This window comes from Branchiostoma belcheri, unplaced genomic scaffold, assembly GCF_001625305.1.
Source record: "Branchiostoma belcheri isolate BF01 breed outbred unplaced genomic scaffold, Haploidv18h27 scaffold61, whole genome shotgun sequence".
NCBI classification, from domain to species: domain Eukaryota; kingdom Metazoa; phylum Chordata; class Leptocardii; order Amphioxiformes; family Branchiostomatidae; genus Branchiostoma; species Branchiostoma belcheri.
Window position 1 is genome coordinate 55802 of NW_017804254.1, and position 17138 is coordinate 72939.

The 17138-nt window shown below is 41.3% G+C and overlaps 4 protein-coding genes across 5 annotated transcripts in view; 1 reads left to right on the forward strand and 3 right to left on the reverse strand.

The window, feature by feature from the left end:
- The window catches only part of LOC109482984 (patatin-like phospholipase domain-containing protein 2), an 8809-nt gene extending 8318 nt beyond the window's left edge, over nt 1-491 (reverse strand). Inside the window, exon 1 of the mRNA XM_019785942.1 lies at nt 220-491. Coding sequence (XP_019641501.1) covers nt 220-379 — 160 coding nt within the window. The 5' untranslated portion in view covers nt 380-491. The remainder of the gene's footprint in view (nt 1-219) is intronic.
- A 370-nt stretch (nt 492-861) lies between these two features.
- LOC109482982 (protein saal1-like) lies at nt 862-8687 on the forward strand. Its single transcript, XM_019785938.1, has 13 exons — nt 862-1042; nt 1824-1978; nt 2544-2666; nt 2861-2944; nt 3253-3332; nt 3543-3602; nt 3792-3907; nt 4803-4926; nt 5762-5844; nt 7003-7173; nt 7469-7833; nt 8175-8270; nt 8499-8687. Exons 1-13 carry the CDS (start codon nt 1030-1032, stop codon nt 8580-8582), a joined length of 1554 nt encoding a protein of 517 aa, XP_019641497.1. The 5' UTR covers nt 862-1029; the 3' UTR covers nt 8583-8687.
- Nucleotides 8688-9703: 1016 nt separating this feature from the next.
- On the reverse strand, nt 9704-12864 carry LOC109482983. 2 transcript variants are annotated; one of them, XM_019785940.1, is made up of 2 exons: nt 12700-12864; nt 9704-11128 (listed from the first exon to the last, which is right to left on the reverse strand). In XM_019785940.1, the coding sequence occupies exon 2, from the start codon at nt 11115-11117 to the stop codon at nt 10395-10397; it is 723 nt and encodes a 240-aa protein (XP_019641499.1). In that variant the 5' UTR covers nt 11118-11128; nt 12700-12864; the 3' UTR covers nt 9704-10394. The 2 variants fall into 2 exon arrangements, with proteins under 2 accessions (XP_019641499.1, XP_019641500.1); XM_019785941.1 differs by lacking the exon at nt 12700-12864 and adding an exon at nt 12314-12484.
- A 553-nt stretch (nt 12865-13417) lies between these two features.
- On the reverse strand, nt 13418-16193 carry LOC109482989. The gene is made up of 4 exons (XM_019785948.1): nt 15971-16193; nt 15235-15362; nt 14379-14882; nt 13418-14066 (listed from the first exon to the last, which is right to left on the reverse strand). Exons 1-4 carry the CDS (start codon nt 16008-16010, stop codon nt 13959-13961), a joined length of 780 nt encoding a protein of 259 aa, XP_019641507.1. The 5' UTR covers nt 16011-16193; the 3' UTR covers nt 13418-13958.
- Between the last annotated feature and the right edge of the window lie 945 nt (nt 16194-17138).

Below are 17138 nucleotides of genomic sequence, written 5' to 3' on the forward strand. Positions count from 1 at the left end.
TACCAAAACAAAAAATTATGATGGAACCAAAACGTTGCGTTTTCAAAAATTTATACAAACGTATGTTGACGTTTGTTTTGAAATCCTGTGAACTTCTGGTAGAGAACTTGGTGAAGATAAATTCTAATCTTATCGGTAACACGGGTAGCCAAGAATGTAAAGTATGATCGAGACCGTACTGTACTACAGGAAGACTTCGGGAAAATAGTTTCGACTTACTGAGATCGCACCCAAACAGCAGCATAGCGGCACTCATCGCCCCGGCGGAGGCTCCTCCCAACTTCAGCAGCTGGAGATTGGGCGCGTGCTGCATGATGCAGGACGCCACCCCAACATGGTACATCCCCAGAAAACCACATCCTGAGAAGGAAATGTTCATCTTGTCGGCTCGGGAAGAGAAGCCCGAGAGAACCGACCAAGACAGCCACAAAACTGAGACAAACTGGGTCACGTAGTAGCCTTCGCCATTTTTGTTGCCATCGTTCACGTGACGCGTTAGGTGAAATACAGTCTATTCCATTCTGAATGTAGGTCAACCCCTACCGTATCAACATGTTTTCAATAACAATACTCCAAAAAATTGTACATAAAAGATAGTTAAGTATCAAATAATTAGGTTATTGATGGTAAACGATGAAACACAATCGACATATATGTATAATATTTGGTATAAAGAAACTTTCAGGTGTTCACCTACATATGGTCGAAGTGGTATGACCCAAATCATTCGACAACACCTTCTCTCTGATTGGTCACACCCAGTCACAGGCCCCCAACATCGACTGCCTGATTGGTTAATTTATTTGTCTATCTGGGGTGTGATCTTGAATAAATTTACATAATTTATGCACCAAAACTTTTTTTGTAAACAACAACAAATCTGTCAGACCTGGGAACGAGACAGACGGAACGAGATTACCAACATGGCCGCGTGCTGAGCCCCCCTCCCACATGTCACAGTCTTTGTGCAGGCAAATGTTAAACCTGTGGTAATTCTTGCACAAAAATCGGTGCTGCAAAACTCGGAAAATGTCTAGTGAAGGTGAATATTGGATTTGATATTGTGATTAATGAGAAAGAGAGCTTTTCTGGAAGAAAAAAAAAGATGCATATGCATGGATCAAAATGTTGCATGTTGATATTAACATGTTGTTAGTACAGTAACTGTTGTACTTCACAAGAACGGTGCTTTATGTGTTTGTGTGTTGTTTCCTTGGTATCATCAACAGGGTACACAGTTTGTTCAGCAAATTATATAGGTCATATAGAAATCATATTTCCACGATCATCTTATGAGTAATATTTAGCTAATCAACAAATAATTGAATTGTAGTTACCTAATTAATATCTTTTCATACTTTTTTTACCTCTCCAAGCATTGAGAGTCGATAACATTTGATAAGCTGCATGTTCATTGGTTCAATTAACATGTTAGAACAGTGAGCAATTGCCATAACATTAGAGCTAGCGAGTGATAGGCATAAAGCAGGTGGTGATTAGGTGATTTGCCTACAGTATACTGGAGTAGAGTACACGTATGTAGTAGATGCTTTTGGCCAGGTAACTTAGGAGATGTAGTTCCAGTTTAGGCCGCTTTTTTTCTTTCAGTGCGTTGACATCTCAGGCTTCTGGGGATGATCTAGAGCTCTGTCTAGTCATACATCAGCTTCTTTTGTTTCATGTGCTTGTCCAGACTCTCCTACCAGCCAATAATTTACATTTGCCTTAACAATAATTTGCATATGTTTACTATTAACAATTGATGTAAACAAAAACAGCGATCGTTGGTATTGACCTCCCCACCTGCCTGGTGCCCTCTGCAGAGAACTCTCTCTCCCCGCTGAGGATCCCGTCCAGAAACCCATCGCCGCCCCCTGCGGAGATGCTGGGAGAGGGCGTGGATCTCCATGCCGACAACATCGGAGACACGGCCTACAGCAAACACTGGTTCTTCACTACGTTAATGAACCTCATTCAGGTCAGGACTGTTGAATGTAGATGTTGATGTTGATGTGTAAGGATACATGCTTATGGGTTTTAATATCACAAATACTGCTACAGTATATATATGTTTATGGATTTGTTAGGAATTCAATCATGTAGCCTGTAGCCATGTACATTTGTAATCTTGACTTTTGAGTTGTTATATTTGACTCTGACCTCTTCAAATTCCCTCATGACCTCAATGACATCTCATGAATCATAAATTACATTTTTCTTTGTTCCTTTAATGTTTTAATAAAACATAAAAGGACCAAACAAAGAAAAATGTTTAGCCTGGCCACCATACTTGTTAATTTTCAACTCTCTCCCCTTGAAGATGAACTACAAGGAGAGGTAACATCTATTGAATGTTCCAACTGCTAAGGCAAATCATAGCCTGGGTATCATCAGGATTTTCACTCCGCAATGCTAAAAAAATCATGACCGGAGTTGCAGAGCGAAAATCCAGATGGTACCCAGGCTAGACAAATCAAACTCTGCCAAGTAAAATGTTTAAATAATGCTAATCAAACAATTTTACCCTTTTAATCCTTTTATAGGAAGTAGAGAAGAAAGACCAGACTGAAGTGAAGAAAGAGGAAGAAGCAGGGGCTGCTGGGATTGATATTGATGAAGAGTTGGAAGATGAGCTATGCAAACTGTGGGACATGTCCATTAACAAAGTAGGGGCCAGATTTTTATTGAATGGTTCAAAGTTGTTGTTTTTTCCTAATCTAGGTGTTACACATGGCAAATGTCAAAAGTATGTGTACATGTACCTATACATGTCTTCACTGCAAGTTTCGTATGAAAGGTTTTTGGTGAGATCCTGAAATAGTGCTACTAAAGCCTATGTTTTCCTTATTTCAATTCACAGGATGTTGCACGATTCCTACAAGAGTTCCATGCAGTAAACATCCTGATGGGAGTCATCAACAAGTCTCGAGCTCCCAGGGTCACTGTGAGTACATCTACATCACATTCATCTGGGGAATTTACTATTGACTAGGGGAGTAAAAAACTGCAAGCAAATCTATGTAAATCTTGCTGTTTTGCTAACTATAGAGAAATATGCATTATGTAATGAAAGTATACCAATTGTGCATGTTTTTTTTTGTAGTTTTAAACGTTACAAGTTGAGCATTACCATTTTATACAGTTTTGAACTTCTAGGTAATGAATATCCATCTCTGAAAGAAAAAAAAAAACTAGCTGAATACTATAGTACATCATCTTCAATGACAGTTTTTTTGTGTATTCATTTCCAAGGAAATCTGTGTAGGGATCCTGGGCAACATGGCATGCTGTGATGAAATCTGTCAGGAGATCAGTAACAATGAAAAACTGGTGTGAGTATAACTCATGTTGTGAAAGAATCACGGTGGAATGATGTCATGTGAATTAATAATAGAATCCAACAAGGTAAAATACCTAATATCTAAGACCTAAAAAAATTGTCTCAGCTAGCGACAATCCTTTATCATGTTGTACATACATGTATATGTGTAGTTACAGTGATGTTCATTTAAATGACAATATTTCTTATCTACTCTATCCAGAGATGTTATTCTAGTTCTGCTGGAGGACCCAGATGCACCCACACTTGTAGAAGCAATAAGGTTGGCTTTATATTTTTAATTTTATCAAGTTGCACTGTTCTCAACTATAAAACTTAATATGCACATTTACACGTACACTGCTTTATTGGTAATGTATGTTGTAATGTTAAAGGTGTACTTTTGAGTGTTTTTTCTCTAACAATGTATGGTGATTCTTTTGTACTAAAACATACCTCTGCATCACTCCAGGTTAATCCACACCTGTGTTTCCAACAAAGACGTCAGAACAAACTGGCTGAGTCCCATGAAGAAGGGTAGTGCAGTCTACAGTGCCATTCTCTTTATGTTACAGAGTTCTACCAATGGTAAGGTCTTCTTTGCAAATGTTCCTTTCATTTAGAAGCATCAGATATATGCCATTTTAATGAATTGCCAGATATGAAATGCCTTCTATTAGTGGTGCATACCGGTTCACTGGACTTGGATCCAGACTTGTAAGAATGTTTAGGTTCAAGTCCAAAAAAACCTAAAAGTCAAGAACCGAGTCCGGACTTATTACCATAAAAGACCATTTCACATACCCCTTTTCTTTTTAAACCACCTAAAACCTTCCGTAGATTGCAAAATCTTTGCTGCAAAATGAAGAAAACATTGCCATCGGGCATCGTCAAGTACCAGCCTCCATGTTATGTGGCCAAAGTTTCACCCAGACAACATTGTAAGGTTGCCAACAAGCAATTTTGTATATGCCATGGGTTTAGGTCTGGACTTAAGTCCGGACCTGAACCTAAACCTCTGGACTTGAATCCGGACCTGAACCTGAAATTGGGTTTAGGTATGCATCACTACCTTCTATCGATCTGATTGAAAAGATCCTTGGTTTGGCAATAGAAACTAAATGCATTGACCAGTTTTGCAGTCATTCAAATTCTCTTTATGTTCACGGTAGCAGAAGTTTTTTAGTCTGACTCTGAGAAAATGGACATGTTCACAGAACTATATGTTTGTGTGGCGGCAGGTGCAGCAAAAAGAAAGTTGGCGAATTTTTGTTCCCGGTAATGATTAGTTCGTGCTACTGAAGTGACCATGAAAACCGCAAATATAAAAGTACCACGAAATATAAAGTCATTTACCGTTCATTCTAGAACCATTATATTACTTTTTGTAAGATATATTTCATTACTGATTACTAGGGTACATTTTTGTGTTGATACAATTGACCATATTATTGATGTGTCTGAGTTGTGTTGTTGATTCCAGTTGACTTGTTACATAACCTGAGCTCCCTGCTGGACCTGTTACTGGATGTGGATGAAGAGTTGCTGGTTGCCTGGGCGACGCCTGAGTTTGTACAGGGGTTACACGAGGCCATCAAACAGGCAGGGTGGGCACTTCTCTTCTGATGTGTAGTCTTGGGCTATAGGCTGATGACTAGATATACAGTCAAACCTGTTCAAGCCAGCCACCCAGGGGACCAAAGAAAAGTGGTCACATTGGACAGGTGGTCTCCTTGAAGAGGGTCGCCATACAACATGACTGAATAAATGACATAAATGGTTTTTAAGTCGAGATGTTTTAATGTCAAATGCTGTAGGCATGCTGTAAGCATCTTCAGTTCTGTGGTGAATGCATGTGGGGAGGGTGGCACATGGAACAATTTAGGTCAAACAAAAACATCATCCAGCAGCCGGGTAAACTGGCTAGTTTCTCCATGATTTCTCATTAGTTATCATCAATAATCAACATGATCGAAAATGATGTGATCACCATGGGTAGGTATTGGGCTTTCAACAGAACCAACTCAGGGCAGTCGCGGTCACATTGGCCAGGTGGTCACCTTGGACAGGTTGCTTAATGTCAATGGGGAAAATATGGGGGACCAAAAAAAACGGTCACCATGGCCAGGTAGTCAGCTTGAAGAGGTGGTCACCTTGGCAGGTTTGACTGTACATGTAGTGTGGGTTTAAGATAAAATATAAGCAGCAGTTCTGTTTTAGAAAAGAAAATCGTGTCTGTTTCCTGAAAGCTACCTACTTCTTGTCCCTAGACTGTGATTTTATTGTTTGACACAATGAAGTATGCATGTGTAACTACATGTATTATTACAATGTAGCATAGCGTCTAATTTGGGTGTTGAACTTATTAGTCATGGTCAAAACTACCTGAAAAATGCACAGGTCTTACATGATGTTGTATCATCTTTAATTTCTATGCTACAGTGAAGAGAAGGAGCTGACTGTAGATTCATACCTACACTGTCTACAACTGCTGTCAACTACAGAAAACGGAGTGCAGGCTTTAGGTGGGTGAATTTGAAGCTTGCCACTACTACTAGTAGGCTAGTGAGGACACCTAGCAAAATGAGTTGGAACTGCAAGCAGCTTTTTTTTTACATCAGTAACACTAACAGTGTTGCAGTTATCAGCTTTATTACATTGTATATGAGACGAGAACATACCTTTATGAGTAGTTACAGAAAATAAATGCCACAAAGAAAGATAATTAAATATCAAAGTGAAATTTTGTATGTATACATGTTTATCTAACTTTCTAAATTGTTTATGTCCAGTTGAATGTACAGGTGTGCTGTTCCCTTTGCAGACAGTGACCTATGTTTATGTCCAGTTGAATATACAGGTGTGCTGTTTTCCCATGCTGACAATGATCTATGTTTATATCCAGTTGAATGAACAGGTGTGCTGTCCCCTTGCAGACAGTGACCTATGTTTATATGCAGTTGAATGTACAGGCATGCTGTTCCTCCTGCTGAGTGTGAGCTATGTTTATGTTCAGTTGAATGTACAGGTGTGCTGTTTCCCCACGCTGACAGTGAGCTGTGTTTATATCCAGTTGAATGTACAGGTGTGCTGTTCCCCTGTGCTGACAGTGAGCTATGTTTATGGCCAGTTGGATGTACAGGTGTGCTGTTCCCCCTACTGACAGTGATTTATGTTTATGTCCAGTTGAATGTACAGATGTGCTGTTCCCCCTGTTGATAGTGAGCTGTGTTTGTGTCCAGTTGAATGTACAGGTGTGCTGTTCCCCCTGTGCTGACAGTGAGCTGTGTTTATGTCCAGTTGAATGTACAGGTGTGCTGTTCCCCCTGTACTGACAGAGGTCTGTGTTTATGTCCAGTTGAATGTACAGGTGTGCTGTTCCCCCTGTGCTGACAGTGAGCTGTGTTTATGTCCAGTTGAATGTACAGGTGTGCTGTTCTCTCATGCTGATAGTGAGCTATATGTTTGTGTCTAGTTGAATGTACATGTACAGGTGTGCTGTTCCCCAGTTGAATGTACAGGTGTGCTATTCCCCCTGTGCTGACAGTGAGCTGTGTTTGTGTTACAGTTGAATCTACAGGTGTGCTGTCCACCCTTGCTGACAGCGAGCTGTGTTTGTGTCCAGTTGAATGTACAGGTGTGCTGTTCCCCCTGTACTGACAGAGGTCTGTGTTTATGTTCAGTTGAATGTACAGGTGTGCTGTTCCCCCTGCTGACAGCTCACATATCCCGGGTGTGCAGTGAGGATGTCATTGCGGTAGGAGGGAGGGAGAGAAGTCTGGCCTCCGCCATGTCTGTACTCAACGTGCTGTTTTCTTCAGCTGGGGAGGAGGGACTAGTTCTACTGGAGAAAAGTGAGCTCATTTTTTTCCTAAAATGAAAAATGTAAAGACAGTCCCATTGCCTCTTTGAGGCCATAGGGCCAGTGGGGTGTCTAGGACATTGTATTGTCCAATTTTAACCTGTGTAGAGTGACAAAAGTCATGTAAACAGTAAAGTGCCTTTCCCAACCCTAATTTAGGGTTTCTTGGTACTGGGGGCAACCCTAATTTAGGTATTTTTGGTAACCCTAGTTTAGGGTTTCTTGGTAACCCTAATTTAGGTTTTTTTGATGTTTTCTTCTAACAGTGATCTTTTTTGTTCTTTCAGACTCCAGTTGTGTTGAGTGTGTCATGCAGCTGTTTGAGGTCATCCAGGAAGACCGCAGGACCAGTATGACCCTCGCTGCAGCGGGAGCAAGTTGTAAATCCACTCCAGTTTCCACTCCACGTTCCACCAGGCACAGAACTGAAGACAAAACTGAACCTGATGTGAACAGGACAGGCACCAGAACTTGTGCAGAGGGCAGCCCTAGAACAGACTCCAGTCAGTCCCAGGATGTAGAGGCTAGCAGTTCAGAGGATCATGGCAAATCCCAAGATCCTTTGCCAGTTGTGAGGAACTTGATGGAAGTACATATGCTGTACAGTGTGACGGTCGAATTCTTGGCAGACATAGTCAAGGCACTGCCAAAGGTAAGATTGTTTTTAACCAAGTCATGAATTCAGAATCAAGCTCGTAAGATGTTAAAAAATGGCTGTGGCCAAAAGCCGCGAACAAAGAAAAAGGATACAGCTCAGCATTCTTACATCTGTAGCACAACAGAAGGTTCCTAGATGTAAGAGACGCACCTCTGCAGCAGCAAAATTGTCAAGTCCAGTCTTCTATTCTAAAACACAATTCAAATGACTAGGTACAAAGTGTGTACAAGTATTACAGAAAGGTTAGATGACCAAAATATACAGATACATGTCATGTAAAAGTGCTTGACTTGACTACTAGTACTAGTAATAGTTAACATTCTTAACTTTTACAGGGTGAGAGCCAAGTTGCTGGATATCTGAATGGCTGTACAAGAGACCAGATAGAAAGTATGGTACTGGCACTGCAGGATCACACTGATGACACACTGGTAAGGTTGTCATTTATATCAACTGTTATACAATCAGTTTTTTTTTCAAATATTGAATGCCTAAAATGCATCAAATAGGCAAGAGAAACTACGTAACTTCAGATCCTATTTCAAGTAAGTGTTGTTTTGAGTATTAAGTGTGTTGTAATGTCAGAGAATATATTTTAATGATGCGTAAATGTAATACTGTCAGTTAATACTGTTTATTTCTACTTCTTCTTTATGCAGATTCCTCATCTAGAAGAAGTTTTGTCTGGCTCGGAGGACAAGTTCCCACGTTTGGCAGCTGCAATAGGAATGGATGCAAGTTAGACCTCTTAACATCACAAACTGTCTGCATGGCCATGGGTTTGCTGATTGGTATCTTTGTGCCATCAAATGAACAGTTTCCCTGTGATTGTAGCCTAGTTTTGTTATCTGTACTAACGTAAATTCCACTATGAGGGGCATTCAGTAAGTTCTCGGCCTCAACAAGAAATACAGGGCACGAAAGCACGCAGCCTGCAAAGTCAAGATCACAATACATTGTAGTTTGAGTTTTGGTAAACATTCACAGTAGGCTCAAGCTTCATCCTTGAACAAGTATGCCCTGAAATGTGAGTTGTGCCCTTTGTTTTTTTGGTAAGGCTGAGAACTTATTGGATGCTCCCAGTATGTGATAATTATGCAGTGTTTAGATATTTTTGTAGTAGTAGTTAGATTTATACATGTATTTCATGATCGTTTAACATTTCAGTACTGATTTAACCTAAGCATTGCTTCTCAAGTTCAATTAAGGTCATGGCAATCATTGTATGACTATGTATTTCAAACATTCCAGCCATGAAAAAAGCATGTAAAGATCTTTGTAATTTTGTGTCCCTCTAAAAAAACTCACGAATAATATTATGCAAGAACTGTACAGTTGTATCAGACTACAGATAATTTTTGCAAGACAATGGGGAGATAATTTTGCAACAGTATGGTCTGTCTTTGATTCTTGTATGATAAACATACAAGATCATGAGGTGTAAGTAATAAGGCGCATGATGATAAAATTGGTTCAGTCTTAGTCAAAGAACAATTTGTGTACTAGAAAAACGACAGCTTCAACAGAGATATGCACACAGGGACTCACTTTATGGAGTCAATTCTTGAATGACATGTCCTGCAAGTAAGTTTACATCAACTTTTTTAAAGTTACAACTGATTCAAAACTGTTTTGGACAGGCAGCTCTTTTATTGTGTAGGTTGTTTGTTTAATATATTCATGTATAAGGCAGAATATGGAAAAATGTTGCCATTTAATGGTAATAAATTCCCAGGACAAACTTTAAAAAGACTGCTAAAATTTACTCCCCTTAAATGGAGATTTAAAGGGCTTTGTTAAGTCTGTCATTAGTAACAAATACATGTATGTGAACTCATAGTTATTATAAGAAATATGCAACATGTTGATAGTCATAAAATGTCACATGTTTATTTGTGCAAGACAAATTAGAATACACTTAGACTTAATATCATTAATTACTATCATTAATGCAAGACAATAAAACATAATTTTTCATAAATCATAGCAGCATTTGTGCCTCAGCAAACAAGCTCAACGTGAAAAAGCTCAAGCATTTTAAAATCAACAACTGCATATATTTTTGAAGGTGATGATGAAAATACATGTCGTGTGTGTCACTCTAACATTCATGACATCTTTGATGTACATATGCAAGTTTTAGACAAACTGTGTGTACGTATATACAACTGAATTATACAATTAACTAAATTTGGGGAAGCAATACTGTATAAGGTTTACATCAAATAAAGGTTGACCCCTTGTATGAAATAGTTGCGCAATCGTATCTGTTAAGGGCCCAATCATCTCTTCTTTGAAGAGTTGGAAGTAGCACATTTTTACCTTCAGAATCTCCCCCCTTAAACTAGATTTTCCATCTTTCTCATAATAAAAGCCTTTTGTCATTCTTTGGTAACAGTGCGTCCTAAGTTTCTTCTCTCCATCTTTCTAGATTTTTCATCTTTCTCAAAATAAAGGACTGTCATTCTTTGGTAGCAGTGCGTCCTACGTTTCTTCAACATTATGTTCAAGTTCAACATTAGTATTGTACAGTCCTTGTTTTGTCCCGATGTTCTCTATGCTGTAAGTCTAGGGGCTACTACTTTAGGATGTGAGTATCCCTCCTTCGTGGTCTGGTACAGCACGGTCTCCGCCTTCCAGGGGAACCTGTTGATGAGGTGGGAGCTCATCTTGTGTCGGCCCAGCACGGCGAAGTAGTCCTCGGGCACGTCTGAGCGGAGCTTGGCGCGGCTCTTGTGCTCGGGTCGCCCCGTGAACCACGGGTAGGGGATCTTGGGCCAGCCGGACTGAGGTTGGAGGGACCACCAGAGTTGGTCACCCTCGGGGTCGTGTACCTTGGTCCCGCCGAAGTAGGGCCCCGGGCCGGTGGTGACGGCGTTCCACGACACCCCGGACCTCGGCCAGGGTAGGTTCTTCTCGCCGATCTTGGGGACGGGATCCCGGGCTGTGTGAGGCGTCGGGGCCGGGTGGCGCTGGTACGCCGGCCACTGGTCCTCCGGGGGCCACTGCGGACCTCGGGGGTTGCCGTGCTCGGGCCGTAGCCTCGGGTTTGGGGCCTCGGTCGGCCAGGAGTAGCTCGCCCCAGGTCTGGGCGGCGCGAAGTTGGACCAGGGCCGGGTCTGGTTTCGCCAGGACCAGTCCAGCTCGATGGGCCGGGGAGGGTCGATGAACGGGAAGTTGAGGTGACGTTGTCCCGCCTTGATCGGGTCCAACTTGGGTCGACCGAACATGGGCACGGGAACACCCTCACCGTCCACAGGGTTTAGTTTGTCTGGCATTGTGGTCTCAACTGAAAGGCAAATAAAAATAGTAAATACTTCAACTAGAGCTACAGATACAATCCACAACGCAGTGTTTGGTTAATCTCCAAGCAGATCTGTCGGTGGCTACAAAGACAATATCAAATTGGTTGCAATTGGTTACTAGTAATTCTTTTTGCTTGGATGACTGAGGACTCCCTACCAGTTTCAATAGCGACGCTTTAGCCGCCAGATATCTGCTTGGAGATTACTTTTTGGTATCAATTTAGCCACATCTACGACACAACATGACAATCCAGTTTGACCACATGGCCACAGAACTAGGTCTCAGTGCTAAATAATTTATACCAATGGGTCCCACGATACAACTAAGGGATTTTCGGACGATGGCAATACATATGTAGCAAATGCTGGATGCTTTGTCGGCTACTTTGGAAAATCCATCAAAGCGTGTAAATAATTTAGTCGCAACAAAACTATAAGTTATTCCGAATACCTGCTACACTATTTATGTATACATGAATCAATAAGGTAGTATTTTAGACTTTCCAACTGGATGAGAATTTAATTGCCAAACATTTCAAGTGTTATTCCAACACTCTTCATCTCTTCATTAGTTGGCTATTAAATTCTTATCCAGTTGAAAAGTCTAAAATATTACCTTATTGATTCAAGTTTTCTACCCTTATCTTCACAAACGTATTTATGTATCCAGGTTGTTTATCTTTTTAATCTTAAAATAACCGTTTGTAGTCTTTATTTAAAATTCATTACAGTTGTCTTCGCATCGATCAGATTAACGTAATTAAAGTCCACTTGTGTTAAATGACATGCCTTAAGGGCAAACCCAGTGCCCACACACAACAGTTGATCGACCACGATATGGTGAACTGACAACAAAAACAAATACTTGGCAACGTGTAAAAAGACAAGTCAATGAGAACAACGTCCCGGTTTGCCATTTTTAAAGGAACGTATTCGCGTTTTTGTCCTTTACGAAATTTTACTCCTTGGTCCCCACTTAAAGACGACTATTGTTTATGTGAAGAAAACGGTGTTAGATTTTCCACATATTATATGAAAGACAAGATCCCCACGCTATGGATGAGTGTCTCGGAGGTAACTGTATCTTCACTCGCTACGGTCCACGGAAACACTAAAGAAAAGTTTTGCAAAAGTGCCAAAGAGGAACGAAAATCCGAACTTCTACCCACCTTTGGACAGAGATTGAGAGGAGGAGACTTGCCAGTGCGTGGTTCCGGACTAAGACCTCTGATTGTGTTATCGGAACATGTAAAACCAGGCTCTACATAATGCCTTTGTTTACGGTAACCAAGGACGCTTGTAAAGCTTTTGGGAAGTCGTGAGAATGAGATTGTAACCCTTGTCGACGACTTTGTACCTTTCCGACTAGGTCTTACCGTAACTGGTACACGTAGAACACTAATATGTAAGGATTTTACGCTGTTTGGGCTTGACTCGCTGTATATGGAAAGTCGCAAATATACAGGATCGTTAGCGAAAGAATCAGCTGTAAGCTCGCCGTAACTATGGACTTCTATCTACAAACAATGCGATAAAACATACTCCTAACACTTACCTTACAGTCTCCACCAATTCAATAGTCTATAACGAAGCTACGATCTTACTGCACTCTTCGTCAAACTACGCAGCGTGAGTTTTTACGGCGATCCCGAGAGAAAAACTCGTCGTACCGCTAGACTGAACATTCCACGAGACCCCTCTCTCCGGCGACAGGTGTAATAAATACCGGAAAGGTAACACAATAGGGTAAAAGGTCAAATGTTACCACCCCGCCATTTGTGAGTCCTTTCTACACACCTGTTATAGGATACGGTGTTTGCCATGGCGGGTTATTCGAGATAAAGGGGGCCACGCAACGCTCATTTAGTATGAATGGAGACGGGGAAGAAAGAAAACACACACTGGGAGCTACGCGAGAAAAAAACAGCTTGCGCGAAGTTGACACAGTGTTATATCAAGTTTTTGTAGGCAACTTGAGTACGGGGACCTTTGGAGTATCAATTCAGTTGATATTTTGTGAGCTACGTTGCTATGTGGTCTGTACTTGCCGTTGTATTCTGTTCTCTGTAGACGGGGCGTCATGAAAAAATAGTTTTTATATCAATTACGTTTCTCAACTCTGAAGTAAGATATTTTCTTTAAAATGAAGAAATGTTTCGCTGTTCTAGATCTACAATATAATTAATGTATGAGTTATTTAAAATAGATACATTTACAGAATCAATTCCTTTTTGGGACTAACCATGATGCAAGGAACACAATAAATACAGCCAAATTATTTATTCAACATAGTCTATGTACATTTACATATACAGTTGTGAAGTGTTGTTTGTTAACATTATAGAGCTTTCTTATTGTTATATATGCCATTAACCACCAACATATTGGCTTGGCATAATACGGATATCTACTATATCCTTTGGCAAACGAAACTGAAGTCGAGAACCATTGGTTCTACTAACTATGTATACAGTAACCTGATTTGTACATTTCAAGCTATACAATACTAACTATATAACGTCATATACTAAAACTTACATTTTAAACTTTTTGTTGCAAAGACGTTTCTGCGTTAAATCATACGTTTAAATGAGAAGTGCTACCAAACAAAACCAAAGATAATCATCATCCGCGTAATGTGTTCATATTTGGAATAGTAAAATCTAGTTTGTGCTAAACGTCTTTTGTAAACTGTTGATTGCATAGTCGGGTTACTATACGAAGGTGGTACACTCCTTACATTTACAAGTGTCCATTAATTAAATTACGTACTGGTATCCTATTATCTATACTACTGTGGTATGATGTGTGAGTTTATGCGGGGATGAGGATAGGTTCTTCCTTCTGTGGTTTGTCGAGGTCTCTCTCCGGTGGATAGGGCAGGTTCAGCGGTTCGTTTGGTCTCGCCGTGTCCAGGATCATCTGAATAAACGAATAATGTCGTGCTTTAATGACTACAAAATTTAAGTGCAGAAAAAAAATGAATAAACATATATCGTGGATCTAAACTATCATAAGAAAATCTACAAACTGACATGACCAATGATAAGAAAGTTGTGTGGTATGGAGGCAAACCATTTGTACTGCTACAACAAAGAATCTACAGTAACTATAGTGGAAGACATAAACAGCAAAGGAGGTCCACAAAGAGAAAAAGAAAGTGAGTACACATTGTGGATGGGACGAGAACATTGTTCTTAAAGAAAAAAGTTAGCGAGGGCGTGGTTTATTAACCTCGTGGAAAGCCTCTTTCCGTTCCGTTCTTGGCTGAGCTAGCGGTGGTTCCGGATTCCGGTACTGCCAGGGCCGGTTGTTGACTTCGGGGAAGGGCGGGTAGGGCTCCCGGGGCTCGATCCACGCAGGCCAGTCGGGCTTGGGGTCGAACACGGGCCCTCTCGGGTCGGGGTAGACGCCCTGCGGCCAGCGGGTGTAGTAGGGGTTAGGCGGGAGCATCATGGCACCGTACGGGGACTGGACGCTGCAGTCGTCCCCTCCAGCGAAGGAGCGGAGGCTGTTGGCGTGCGGCAGCTCGGTGATGTCGCCCCGGCTGACGTCCGGGTTGACGAGCGGCCGGTGCCGGTGGGAGATGTAGTCGGGGTCGACCTTGACGTACCTCGCCCCCGGCTCCGGGCCCAGACCGACCCACGGCTGGGGCCGGGTGGCTGTCGGCTCGTAACGGTCGTAGATACGGGAACCCTTATACACACCTTCTTTCACGGTGGGACGGTCTCGTCGTACCTAGAATAATGCAAAAATAACATCAGCGACGAAACTAACGCTTCAGTTACGTCTACAGTCGCCATATGACGACATATTATTGCTGCACTCGGTGTAAAAAAAGTGCACATTTTGTCACACATTTTTATACACACATTTAGAACATATTTTACCCACACCTTTTAATTTTTACACACACACACACACACACACACACACACACACACACACACACACACACACACACACACACACACACACACACACACACACACACACACACACACACACACACACACATATACAAACACACATTTTTACGCACACATTTTTTCCACACACACGTTAAGCTAATATTCTTCTTTGGTCTCACCTGAGGATCTGGGACGACCTTCTGGATGTTGCCTGCGCCCCCTAGCGAACCTATCTTTATCCATTCCTTGTAGATAGGTGTTCTGTGGTTCTCCAGCGATCTCAGCTCTTCTTGTCTATAACTTGTACCTGTAGGGGCGAAGTGAACAAAAACAATGTGACTAATTTTAAACAGTAGATGTTATAGCATGAGGAACCTAATGTAAATCCTTATGTTTATTGAAGTACAGGAATAAATTTCCGACAAAGCAAATGGAGCCCCATGTTTAGAGTTAAATCGGTAACCATTAATCAAATTGTGGGCCTGTACATAGCTATGTTGACAGTAAACATACAGCAAAACACGTGGGGTGGGGCGAATGAATTACGGAGATATACTCAGTCGCACCCTGGTCCATTCGCAACGTAATTATGTGTCAATATTCGAATGTCTGAGAGAGGTAAAAATTGTTACCGTCAAGGCTGACTAAACATGAAACACACTGGACAATGTTGTAACAATACATGTCTTATCGTCGAGCTTACTTGTATGAGTTGCTAATCACACAAAGCCTATAGCGCTTGAAAATACGTAGTCCAAATATAAAACACAGACACTGACATGATAATTAAGGAAAAGCACCGTCTTGTGCGCCTGATCGTTCTACTCTAGAGAACACAATTGGCGATTGTATGTTGACCTTCGCGTTGCTAGCATGTTTCCCATACTGGCCTGGCTACAGCGCCTAGCCACGTACCTGTTTCGGGATAGCGTCTTGCACTGGTGGATATATCCATGGTTTGGCCGCCTTGTTTTTAACTCCTAACTAAAATCACTCCCAAAAGACGGATCCTCCCTCAAATCTTCGGCACACTGTCGGCTTCTAAAGTGTTAAAACCCGGGAATTTGTAGCGGATAGCCCTCTCTCGCTCAATCAATGAAATCTGTTTACTGCCGCAAACAAAGCGTCACCTGGTACCCGGGCAACGACCCGGAAGTAGTTACCTGAGCACCTTGCGTGCCCGGTCAGAGGTCACCTGGGTTGACACAACAAAACCTGACGCACCGGCGGGCTGTTGTGTTACATTGTATTTACGTCAACCGACCACGGCGGTCGATACTACTGCTTCTATGCCCCATAACTGGCGAAAAGTACTATGATAAACGTGTTTTCCTGACTCAGGGCCTATGGTGTTTAATAGTACGTTAGAGCACGGTCACATTTTCAAGCCGGGGCCCGGCCCGGTTGTTTGACTTTGAGGGAAAGAAAAATAGACAAATTTGTATGAAGAGTATACACAAATACTACTCATGGTCAATTTTCTAAAAAAAAATTTGTGTTTATCTGTCTTAATTCATAATTTCCGTTCCAAAACGACTGCCCAGCCGGGCCCTGGGTTAAGTATACTGTGCCCTAGAAAAGTTGTACTGCTTCTACTGCGCCACTGAAAAACTATTTTAAATTGTAGTAAACATACACCTGTACGGGGCTTGTACATGTTTAAGGAAAAGTGACTCTGAAATAGCTAGGTCGATCTCTGTCAACAGTTTACGAATGCTTCTCGTTGTTAAGTATAAATCTACTACATACACTTTTAGTTTACTAATATATTATTCAAACAAAAAGATTGAAGAAATAACGACGCAATAATGCCATAATACAAGCATGCTAGTATATTATATACAAAAACTTGACAAGAAATATGGGTATATATCACAAATGTGATTATGAATGTATTAGTATGTCTACATGCTTCATTTTACTTGTTCGGATTGTTTGATCGAATTCCTCAGGCGCTGAGATAAGCTTTACCCGTTAGTTACCTGTCCCACCTTAGTCAACGGCACAGGAAACAGGAAGTGGTGATTAAAGCGTCGCACCTTACTTCCGGTAGGACCCAAAAATAAACTTGAACGACAAAAGC

Excerpts from the sequence above, each read along its gene's own strand:
- LOC109482982 (XM_019785938.1), top strand. Across the intron at positions 2,667-2,860 it reads GGGACATGTCCATTAACAAA|GATGTTGCACGATTCCTACA; the intron begins GTAGGGGCCAGA and ends TTCAATTCACAG. Across the intron at positions 8,271-8,498 it reads ATCACACTGATGACACACTG|ATTCCTCATCTAGAAGAAGT; the intron begins GTAAGGTTGTCA and ends TTCTTTATGCAG.
- LOC109482983 (XM_019785940.1), bottom strand. The coding sequence starts at position 11,117 with ATGCCAGACAAACTAAACCCTGTGGACGGTGAGGGTGTTCCCGTGCCC.
- LOC109482989 (XM_019785948.1), bottom strand. The coding sequence starts at position 16,010 with ATGGATATATCCACCAGTGCAAGACGCTATCCCGAAACAG. Across the intron at positions 15,363-15,970 it reads AAGACGCTATCCCGAAACAG|GTACAAGTTATAGACAAGAA; the intron begins GTACGTGGCTAG and ends TCGCCCCTACAG. Across the intron at positions 14,067-14,378 it reads GGAAAGAGGCTTTCCACGAG|ATGATCCTGGACACGGCGAG; the intron begins GTTAATAAACCA and ends TCGTTTATTCAG.